General features: G+C 38.1%; 1 protein-coding gene across 2 annotated transcripts in view; it reads right to left on the bottom strand.

Annotated features, from left to right (window-relative positions):
- Window positions 1-147: 147 nt before the first annotated feature.
- Window positions 148-12,337, bottom strand: part of SUSD5 (sushi domain containing 5) — a 54,047-nt gene continuing 41,857 nt past the window's right edge. For both annotated transcript variants that reach the window (XM_083826534.1, XM_083826533.1), the window contains one exon: window positions 148-10,738. In XM_083826534.1, the coding sequence (XP_083682660.1) occupies window positions 9,456-10,738 (1,283 nt within the window). In that variant the 3' untranslated portion in view covers window positions 148-9,455. The remainder of the gene's footprint in view (window positions 10,739-12,337) is intronic.

The raw sequence follows: 12,337 nt of genomic DNA, 5'->3' as shown, positions 1-12,337 counted from the left end.
AGTCTTTTTGTTGAAACTAGTTGTGGTTCCTGTGTGAGATGAGGCCAATCTTGTATAAGATAATGATGGTTTATGTGTTTAATATTCTCTTTTGGAGAAAAAAGTTTGCATGTTTCTTTTTTTATTCTGATAGAACTATTCTTCATTTAAAAAGAAGCCCAGGTGGAAACTGAGTCAATTTTAGGTGGAATCATAAAAAAAATACTTGCATGTGAATTCCTGATGTTTTTATTAACTACGTGGCAGAGTCCTATATAGAAGTACTTTGAAGGCCCCGTAGATGTATGGGAGATGAGTAGTGAATTAGTGCACAAGAGTACTGAAGAGCAGAAATCCTGTTGGCCTTAGAGCATCCAGGATTTCATCCTTTGCTTTCCTCTTTCATTTTTAAGGACCAAAACCTGCAAGGTGTTTGTTTAACTTTACATCTAAGGAGATAAAAGCATTCATTTCCATTATGACCAAATTCAGCTAGGTGGATATGAATTGCAAAAAACATGAACTGTCTTGCTGAGTTGTTGATCCAATAGCTTACATATGGTGCATAAGCATAATGTGTATGCTACTGAGCATATACAGGGAGCAAGAAGGGTAATCCACAGGTTAAAGTGTCTTCTAGACTGTGACAGCAATCATAGAATCAGAATGGTTTGGGTTGGAAGGGACCTTAAAGATCACCCAGTTCCAACCCCCCTGCCATGGGCAGGGATACCTCCCACCAGACTAGGTTGCCCAAAGCCCCATCCAGCCTGGCCTTGAACACTTCCAGGGCTGGGGCATGCACAATCTCTCTAGGTAACATGGTCCAGTGCCTTAACACCCTGATAGTAATAAATTTCTTCCTAATGCTGATCTCAATCTTTCCTCTTCTAGTTAAAATCCATTACCCTTTGTTGTGTCACTACACTCCCTGACAAGGAGTCCCTGATCAGCTTTCTTGTAGTTCCCCTTTAGGTACTGTAAGGCCGCTATAAGGTTTCCCAAGAGCCTTCTTTTCTCCGGACTGAACAACCCCAACTCCCTCAGCCTGTCTTCATAGGAGAGGTGCTCCAACCCCTTGATCACCTTCATGGCCCTTCCCTGGACCCAATTCAACAGGTCCATGTCCTTCTTAAGCTGTGGACCCTAGAGTTGAATGCACTAAGCCATATGGGGTCTCACAGGAGTGGAGCAGACTGAGAGAATCACCTCCCTTGCTCTGCTGGCCACGCTTCTTTTGATGCAGCCCAAGATACAGTTGGCTTTCTGGGCTGCAAGTGCACATTGCCAGCTCATGTTGAGTTTCTCATCAACCCAACACCCCCTAGGCCTGCACCTTAGGGCTGGTCTCAATCCATTCTCCACCGAGCCTGTATTTGTGCTTGGGATTGTCCCAACCCAGATGCAGGCTCTTGTACTTGACCTTATTGAACCTCATGAGGTTCACATGCCCACCTCTCAAGCCTGTCCAGCTCCCTCTGGATGGCATCCCTTCCCTCCAGTGTGTCAACCACACCACACAGGTGGGTGTCATCGGCAAACTTGCTGAGGGTGCACTCGATCCCACAGTCCATGTCACCAGCAAAGATGTTAAATAGTGCTGGTCTCAATACCGACCCCTGAGAAACACTACTCATCACTGGTATCCATCTTTACATTGAGCCAATTACTGGAACTCTGAATGCAACCATCCATCCAATGGAACCTTTTAAATTATAAAACGTGTGTTTTGTAAGATCCTATAGGAGTTTTTGCCTTCTTTAATATAAATCACAACTAATGTGATGAAGTCAGTGGCAAGACCATTTTCTTCTCAAAGTGAAAATCTATCAAGATCCTTTTAACTTTAGGAAATTCATCCAGCTGCAATTGTGGCAATAAGACCAAAATTTGGCTTGCTGTATAAAGCAGATGTATCTGATTTTCTTACACTTGTTCCATACAATATTGGGACTCCACTTATTATAATTTTATGCAATAATTTAACTTTGCTTTTAAAACTTACAAGCAGTTAATTGTAAACAATCACTTGACCATAAAATACATATATTACAATATACTGCTGGGGTAGTTTCTCCAATTTGTCTCGTTTTCTCTTGTTTGAGGTGTGTGTGTGTTCAAAACCAAGGTTACTGCTCTGGAGGCTTCTTTTGTTTCTCTTTCCAACCTGTGTAGACCAGCTTCAGATTCCCTTCTCAGGAATTGTACTACTGAAGTTAAAATTATACGCCCATGTAGCTTCATCTTTGCTACCGTAGCTTTTGAATCCAGGAATCCTGACATTAGAGGACTTGGAGCTGGTCAGGGAAAGAAGTATCCATCTAAATTGCCTTTGTTTTATAACATTTTTAGTTAGCTTTTTTCTTATCATTTACCAAACTGACTCAGGAGCTCTGCCAAGCACAGACTTTTCTGACTGTTTTTGCAGTGCCCTAACTCTTGCATGCTCTCTGTAGATACTACAGTGCAAAACCAGGGTACTGTAAAGACCTTTGGGACAGGTACTTCAAGTTCCCAGGCCTGAGGTTTTCCAGAACTATGCACCTTGTGCATAGTAGCATGTATGCAGAAAGCTTCTAAATAGATTTTGCCTGTTTGTGAAGCAAGTAGAATATATGACAGTAATTATGAGACAACACAAAGTCAGTTTCCAGAATCTCTTTGCTTTTACATGCGAAATTATTTCTTTCCAGTTAAATAACTCCATTCCCTTCTCCAATGCTGAGGGTAACAGTTTCACTTTTCATTTTTTTTTTTAATCACCATATGTGGTAAATTATTGTAATACTTTCATTCTACCAGTAAAATACTGGGCACTAAAGTTAACCTGTTTAGAGATTCATTTTACTTCAATGGGTTACACTGGGGATGCATTTAGCACCTATGAACCCTCCTTCTTTTTTTTTTTTAAATCAAACAGTTATTTAACCATTGCAAGTCCCTCAGGTGTTATCAATTTTCTTGTGAGCTTATGATTCTGTCTTTAGGGATTCCTTAGCTGATCTCTTTTCATGTTCAGTCATTTCCTCAGCTCTCAAGCTTACAGCTGAAATCCCTTGCCATTGTGCATTCTCAGGTGGGTGTTCATGATTTACTAAGATGTCCATTAGGCAATGATTTATTTTTCTTAAGTCTACATTAAATCTGACGTGTTTTACCATTCCATTTAACTTGAGTAGGCAACTGATATTCTTGTGGACTTCTAACATGGCACTGTGATCCCTTTTTCATTTTGTTCAAGTGTCTGTGGATTTTTTCTGGCTTTCTTAATTTCCACTCCATATGGTCCCAAGCCAGTTCAATCTTAATTAGTACAAGTAGTTCTCAAACCCTTGTTCTTTTCTAATGAGAAATAGCTCCTCTTCCAGTTCTTCAGTATTTATTGTGGCTTTTTTCAGCATTCTCAGGTTCTTTTAACTGATTTTTCTTTCGCTGCTGCTATTGTTAAATGCCAGCATTTACATGTGACTGCAATAAATTAGTGTCTTTTCTTCCACTTCTCTGATCCTGTCAACTCTTCTTGGGAGGCTGCGGAAACATGGTTCTTGCCTCCATTCTGCACCCCAAATTCTTGCGATCGTGAGTTGCCTACCTCAGATGTTACCAGCTTCTGCATATCTGGATAGGATATTTACATTTTAGCTCCATTTATTTTTTTGACAAGGTCTACAGCATGATGCTGGTGCTCAGGGAAGCATCATTCTTTTGAAGCCGTTGTGTTTTTGTGACTGGACACAGCATTGGTACCACGTGTCTGCTGGCCCTGGAGATGAAACTCGTATCAACCTCCTTGGTAGTATTGCTTGTTGGGGAGTCAAACAATTACTCTTCTTAATAATTGCTCACAATTCTAATAACAAAGTTGGCTATTTCTGTAGCTGCTGTTGGCATCTTATGCTCCGTTGCTGCCCACAATCAAGTCCATAATAATCCTGCCATATACTGAGCATCTAATTCAGTCAACAGCTGTAGATTAAAGGTGGGTGAAGTTCGTCTTCTGGCAGATGGCTAACACAAGGGCCTGTATGTAATCCTTTACTCGATCTTCTGCTGGATGGGGGTCCTGCGTGATGTGATATTTTTTGAAAACTTAATATGAAACTGAGTCACAAATACTGTAGTGCACTCAAGTGGATATGGTTATCTGATTATGTGAAGGATAACACTGCTGGCTGTCAGGACAATTTTTGTTTATAAGTACCAAAGTCAAGGCAAAAGAAAAGAATTGCAGGTTGGAAATCAATGTATCTGACAGACTGTGCTAGTATGTTATCTTTTTCACGTTAATACCTGCTTTTACTGATAGTAATTATTCATGTGTTAGTGGGTTCTTAATAATTCATCCTCATAAATATCAATATTCATTAAAAAAGAAAGAAGGGAGTAGTAATTCTACTCAAAGTATGGTTTGATTCAGTTTTGAGAAAACAGCATCTCAGACTCCATACTTGCTGTGTCTCGGTGACTCCCATATCCTATACAGTCAACCTCAAATAGCAAATACTTTTAGAATGATCAGTTTTGGCGAATTCAACAGGAATTCAAACATTGTGCTGGGCTTTTTCATTCACAGTAATGATTCTGCAATCAGAACTTCATTAATTCTGTTGATAATACATGAGCCAAAAGAGAATTCAAATTGCTCCATTTTCCAGAGTTTTACTGCTTTGGAATGCTAAAATATAAATTTAAAAGTTACTCGGATGCTGTTCTCAATTCAAGTGGAAAGCCCATCCTGTCTGACCAAGGACGTGCCATTTTTTCACACTTGCCAGAATAAGTTCTAGATCAAATTAAAAGCTTGTTTCTAAAAGACAATCTATTCCTCTGAAAATCATATAGCGTGTCTGGCTTTATAAGACCTTTTCTCAGTACATTGTTGCAATTAATACCCATCCTATTTTGCCACGTTTTTCACAGTTAATTACTGGTCCTTATGGATAGTGAAGGAAGACTTTGTAAATATTTCATTTTCTAAAGAGTCTTCATGAAAAAATGGTTTAAATAGCACGCAAATTTTACAGCTCTGAAAACGGAGTTGTGCTTAGTCAAAGATTTGTTGGATTATAAAAGTACAAGTGTTTATTGTGGCTGGTACTGAGAATAAACGGTTGCCTGCATATGCCAGCTACTATGGAAATATGTTTTTAAGTTCTAATGTGAGCTGTAAACCAAAGATACTTCAGTTAAAAAAATTCAATACTTAAACTGTGGGGAGAAGTAGTTGGAGCCAGAGAAAACATTCCCATTTAATAATGTTTGAACATAGAGCTGTGATGCAGTTTGTAGCAAGGCAGTGAGAAAAACCCACAACTAATCCTTCATTGCAGCTGTCTGAGCTTTTGGTTGTCTGCCATACTTTAAACAGCGACTTCTTTTTTCTGGTGACTCAAGACTTGAATGACCTAGTGTGGAGAGTTTAAGCTATATACAAAAAAGAAGTTAAGTAAGAAATAGCCAAAGTAAGTTGGGTTGCACACCCCAGCAAACCAACGTTTTGTATCTTAAGTCCTCTTCAGTGCCTAGAAAAAAAATATTAAATAGATACCTATTTATTTATTTTTGGCAAGGAAATATTCAGTGGTTTAGACACCCATCTCTTCTCCCTCCCCTCTTCTCTCTCCTTAGAGTACTGATGATATATGGAAACTGAATTCTGTAGAGAGTTCTGAATTTGTTAAGTTTATAAATGCTAACCCTTTTTTTTTTGGTAGAAAAAAACTTTCTAAGTTTTCTTTTAGTATTTTTAACTTTTTTTTCCCTTTGATGTAGCTTTTAGGCAGGCCTTTTAAGCAGCAAAAAGTAATGAATATGTCTTTTTACTGATTAATTCTTTTGCAAAGTCATTGAAATTTCTTACTTTCAAATGGAAATATGGGGGTCAGAGCTGTAACTTCGTGTGACTAACTTTACAGAAGAAAAATTGGGGCTTTCTACCTTTGTCTCATTCTCACTATAACTTATCTTAAACTGATACATTTATGTATCTTCCTGAACTGGTGGTAACCCTGTAGTTTAACAAGTCTTACAACTATTGAATAATTTCTTGCTATAACTAATTTTTAAAATTGTCATTCATGGCTACCTATTATGATCTTTCACAGGTAGTATTATGTTAGCATTACAAATTACTGGATATATTAAAAAAATTATTATTTTCACTGAAGAAAAAAAAAATCAATCTATGCTGGCTTCAATGCTTGCAACAACAGATCCTCAACACAATAAAATTTGAGGTACAGTATGCAATAAACCAATACAGTGCAATAAACTGTATATTATCCCCTATCTAGGAAATACAAGGCTAACCATGGAAATAAAGAAGGGGATTTCAGGCTGAGAACTTACCAAACACATAAGATCTGTGATTCTAATGTTTCTGTATAAAGGGGAGCAAACACCTTTTTTTTCCAAGGTTTGGAACCCCAAACAACCACTAAGAGAAAGGCTGGCTACTGTGAAGACTCTCAGTAGCTTTAACATGACTCCTCACAGCATCACTTCTTATCCTGCCTGGTAGCAAATTCATACAGGATGGTGCAAGATGCAGCAGGAGATGATCTTCTGGCCCAGCTAATAGGTAATTGTGGACAAAGGAAAAGAGAGGAGAGGTAGAATATCATAGTCTTGGTGCTTGTGAGTTAACTCTGGCCATCCTGCTCTATGTGGCTTTCCTAAAAGAGTATAATGCATGATTTTCATCACAGGACAACATCTCTTAATGAATAGATATCATCACAAAATCATGCCTGATATTTCCACCTTTACTTCTTCCTTTCCTAACTTCAACCCACATCCGTCACTTCTATCTCTTACTGCCTGTACTGAGCAATTCATCCCTGTATTTTGGCCTTATCATCTTCAGATTTTGTACTTACTGTGCTGTATTGGTTGTTCTCCATCCCTACTGTCTTTGACCAGCCAAGTTTCACACATGAGAGGAGGTCTAAGTCTAATGTATCATTCATGGACTGTTTATCCCTCTTTTTTTTTTCTTTTTTATTTCCCCAAACTCCATGAATCATTCTAGTAAAATAAAAACCGTGAGTACATGCAGATGCTGCTGCATGGGGGTGGATGCTCTTCTGAGCAGAAATGAGATAGCAACCTAAGCTGAACACTTTTCAGCTAATTTTTTAATATCAAAGTGTCTTCTACAAGAATTATCCAAGTGACAGACTTGTCTTTTTTTCCATAAATATGTAGGTAAACTGGATGATTTGCACAAGAACACACACAACTGCTTCCTTTCGCTTTTCTTTAACTTGATTTTTATTTAAATACCTCCAAAGCATTGTGTTAATGTACATTTTCTTCTGGTTCATGAATAACAAGTATTTCTGTGTCTCAAATAAGATCCCTGTACAGTTTGTGTTTGTAATTATATTTTGAGTCTAATTTTTACAGTTCAGTTCCTGAGAAACAGTAAAGACTTTTCATTCTGGATAATACTTCACAGATGTGTAACACACATTTGTACCTTTCAGTTAAACAATATTTTAATGGATGTTCCTGTGTTCATTTCCAGCATATTTCCATAAGATTAAACACACTATATTTTAGTTGAGTTAACAGTCTCCATAAAGTTCTTTAGTGCTAAATCCATTGCTTTTTTAAAAACTGCTGCATAAAAAAATAGTTTACAACAGAAAATCTAGGTTATTTCATATTTTAGAATGCATTAAAAGCATAAAGTCATGCATACGTCAGAGAACACAGTATTTACAAATCTGTACAGTTTCTGTTGTTCTTTAATTATTGTGGCTTTTGCCAGGCAATTAGATTCAACTCTTAACACGCTGAGGACAAATTCTCCAAGATATTGTATATCTGTCATTTAAAAAATCTTTGTTTTCCTTACCAGCATTGGGATTGATTGATGGATGCATGCATTGATGCATGACGGGCCAAATTCTGCACTCCATTTCATAAAGTTAACTAACTTCCATGGAGTTAGAGGTGATTGCTACTGTGACTCAAGGCAGATCATGAAATTGGGTGGACTCCACGGAGTCACCTTTTATTACTCCGGTATTTTGATGTGTTGAACTGCTCGAGCATTTTGGCTAAGGTTGTACAACATAGTGGCAGATGAATTCATTTCTGACCTGCAGATTATTCAGAGTTCTCAGTCTTTCTCCTTTTCATTCAGAAAGTTAAGGAAGAATATTTCATACTAAACACACCAGAACTGTTTGAAGGGATTCTAGAAAACATCTTCCTCCATCTTCCTCTCTATTCATAGTTATTTTAAAAGCTGTTTGAAATGGAACATACTGTTGGAAAAGCCTCTATGTTTCTATGCAAACACCCAGTATAAAAGTCAACTTTTTGCATTTTGTCAAGTGGATGCAATTTCTCTTTCCTAAGTTCACTTTGCCTTTAAGACTACAAAAAGCAGCATTCAAAACAGTTGCCCATCTCCCATCACCAATCTTTGCCCACCCCAGACACCTCTTCAGCTGATGAAAGAGCAGAATGGTGAAAATCAGTCATTCCACAGAACTCATATGGCAGAAATATTACATGTAGCTTCAGTTGCCAGAGGTACTACTGGCTGTGAATTAAAACTCAAAATCTTGGTCAGTAGCTATCATGTTCAGAAAAGCAAATGGCTTCAGGTTAGGTTCCCCTGCAAAATACTTCATCACTGTCTGCTCTGTAATATGAGGCTATTCATCATAACACCTGAAATCAAAGGTGCTCTGAGTCCTCTCCTGCTGACATTAAAGAAAGTATGGCCTTTGCAGTATTCTCTGAATTCCAGGGAGGCATCATCATTTCTATAAAAAGTTAGTATAAGAATGGCACTTCTTCACTAAGGCTAAAAGAACACCTTTCATAAAAATATCATAACGATCCAACACTTTTGGCTTGTTAAATTCATTACACTGAAGAAAAGTACCTTAGTAATCATTGCAATACTATCCATTAAAGTATGGTAGCAAATAGTTTTTCTTTTAAAGACATGTCAAGCAATAATTCGTTACAGTGGTTTATCCTGACAAACTTGGTCAGATTCTCAAAAAGGAACAAACGGCAAATGTGTGGTTGCTCCAAAAACATCCTTCTCCCCTCCTTTCCTCCTTCTTTCCCTGTTCCACTGCGAATAGTCCAAGAAGGCATGACCAGCCCTGCCATTAGATTATAACCAGGTAACACAAAAATTAGTCAATTAATAGGAGCAAAATGTAAAAGAGGAACTAATTGTAGATGCACTAGCAAGCAAACTGTGCCCTGCTGATGTCTCCCAAATACTCTTGTGATAAAAACATACAGATTATTTAGCTCTGAAAGGTCAGATATGCTAAACTGCGATTTCAGTCAGATGAAATCTTTTCTGTCTTCTATGTTCTTTTAGCTTTTTTTTTCTGCTTTCTGCACTGCTGAATTTTAGTATCCAAGAGTCATGTGATCCTTCTAGTATCAATATGTTTTTCTTCTGATATCAAGCATCTCTCCCCAAAGACCCCTGGTTAGACTTTCTGCATTTCAATGTGTTGGTGGTGGTAGTGGTGGTAGCAGTGATGCCTGGGTTGACACCTTCCATTTAGTTTATAGACAGAATTTTTCTGCTGCTGTTTTTTGAAAAAACACACAGCCAGTACAGCTGCAACCAGTAATAAGCACAGAAGAATCACAATTACCACTATGATAGGACCTTTACTTGACTTGGGGCAATCCTCTCCTTCACAAGGTTCAGAAGTGGGGACAGGGTTTTCTCCAAGGCCCTGGGTGAGATTTTCTTGCTCGGCTAATTCCTGGGGTGATGTGTCAGTAATGATATTTGGAGCTGGTGCCGTGGTTGCTACTTGCGTTGGGTAGGCTGTTGTTCCTTTTGCTTCTTCATAGGTAGCGTGATCAAAGGGGCTGAACATCATAGAGGTTTCTGACATGGATGTTTTTAGGCTACTTATGTCCAGCAGCATCGTTGTACTGGGCTCCTGAGTCACAGTTTCCAGAGATGTAGTTGGGTGGTCCCATGCAGCAGCATCATAACCTCTGCTCACACTTAAGTCCTCCAGACCACTCACTGATGTAGGTGGTACCGGTGTCTCTTTGGCCCCTTCATCATCTATCCTCGTTGTTGCTGCCACAATTTGTGTTAAACCTTTCTCTGGAACTGGGCTACCATTGTCCAGTTTTCTAACTTCAACATGATTTGGTTGGTCAGTTGTGAGGACAATGTCTTCTTCTGTTCCCATCGATCCATCAACTTTATCCCCCTCCTCTTCATCATCCTCTACCACTTGTTGTGTTACAGGATAGCCATCTAACCAAGACTCATCAGTAATGGCAACTCTATCTATCTCTGCCTTTGTATCATTAGTTGTGAGAATGGGTCCAATGGGGAAGTCCTCACTGTCATAAAACAGTTTGGCACCAGGTTCATCATAGACTGTCTTCACTCCAATATGGTTATCACCCTCAGAAAACTGTACTTTAGTAGAATCATCTGTCTCTTTCTCTGATTCAGGCTCACTGAAAGCCTCTGATGGAAACCAAAACAAGTTCTTTTGGCTTAGGAGCGAAACAGGGGATTCAGTTGGTACCCTGCTTCCTTTTTCAGAAGTATCTGTGTCATGAGTAACCCCTCTGGTACTTACAGTTCTTCTTTCCTCTGAATTCTTACGGAAGGAAGGCTGTTCTTGTTCCTGCTCAATTTCCTCTTTGCCATTGGCATGTTCGTTCTCAACAATTGGTATTGATCTGTCATCAGGAAAATTATCTTCATAGTCAATGTGTGCCTCAGTTTCATCTAGAAAAGTTAAAAAAGAAAATAAAATCCAACATTTGATTTCTTCAGAAAAGTGCTGGAATCATTTGTTAAAACAGCTGTAAAGAAAGATGCAATGAGGTGTGATTTTTAGACAGGATTTTTCATTCAGTGTTATTGTTTATTTGAAAAGGGAATTCTCCTCCATAAGCTTGATAGTCAATATCAACTTTTTAAAAATTATGATAAGTGTCAATGCTAACTGCTAACATCTTGTCTTTCCAGATTTAAAAATGTATATAAATAACTTAGAGGATTTAGTTAGAGCTTTCTTTCAGTTGATTATTGTTTTCTCAAACATTTACTCTCCCTAACATGACTCTTTTCTAGACTTGAGGACAATTTTTCATCATTTTCAAGCAATAAATAGGTGTGGAGAGGAATGCATAGTAAAATGTAATCAATTAATAACTGAACTTTTTTTTAAAGATAAAACCTTTTAAGTTTTACAGCAACTTTGTCTGTTTTCAGACAGAAGGATTGTGCTTAGTACTCAGTGTTCACTTTTTCATCATTACAGTATTTTCCTGAAATGACCTTGGTGTTGCAGGGATAGGGCACTTGGGGCCAAGTGAGCAGAGTAGTATTTCTCATTCCATAAGAGCTTTTCAGAACTGTCCAAGGAAGACCCCTGTCATCAAAACTAACACTGCATTCTTCTTTTCTTCATCTGGAGAGAGAAAGAAAGTTTGAACCCCCAACTGCAAAGGTAGAAAACTCTGGCTCTAACACCTAGATATCAAGATAATACTGCCTGTTTCTCTTGGGTTTCCTATTTTAAGAAGTTGAATGTTACCAAACGAGAGAAAGAGAGAGAAAGAATAAAAAAGGGAAAAACAAAACAAAACATAACACAGAGTGCAACAGATAGTTGGATTCATCACAAAGTTTGAGTTTGATTTAGAAATACTCCCCATGCCTCACCAGACCTAACACTCTTAGCAAAATAGCCTTCAAATCAAAGCATGAAACTAAGTGTTTGAATTTGAATGAAATAATGCATTGTAACTTATATTTCTTCCACTCTTCTAAACCTTAGCCCAATGAAAAATTTTCCAAGCTAGACCGGGTGGTTGATTTTCAGTTCACACCAGTTTTACTCCATAGAAAGTTGATGTAACTGCTGAGTTATATTGCTGGCATTAAAAGTCCTAGAAAATAGTACCTTGGGATATGGAAAATAAAGCAAACTGATTCATGGTGAGAATTTTTCTTTTTCCGAGAGTGTTTATTCTTTTATGAAGACAGCAAAGCAATAAACTAGGCATGACATAGGAAACAAGAAATTAATAGAAGCTGCATTACAAAACATTCATAAAGCCTTATCTTTTTTTGTCTTTTTAGACTCAGCCAACTTTGAATCACATTTTCATCTGGGACCCACCTCAATTTCTGAATGAGTCACATTTTCCTTGGAGACTCCTTCCCAGACTTCTGGCAGAGCCATATTTGGTCTACTCTTAAGAAAGATTAGAAATATTGTCAAACCAGTCTGACCAAAAACCACTTAGCGGTGATACAGCTCACACCAGCTTACTTTTTGCCAGAACAGCTTAAGTCAGGTGCAAGAACAGAATGAGT

Source organism: Anser anser (assembly GCF_964211835.1).
Source record: "Anser anser genome assembly, chromosome: 2".
In the NCBI taxonomy this organism is placed as follows: domain Eukaryota; kingdom Metazoa; phylum Chordata; class Aves; order Anseriformes; family Anatidae; genus Anser; species Anser anser.
This window is presented reverse-complemented; position numbering and strand designations above follow the sequence as displayed.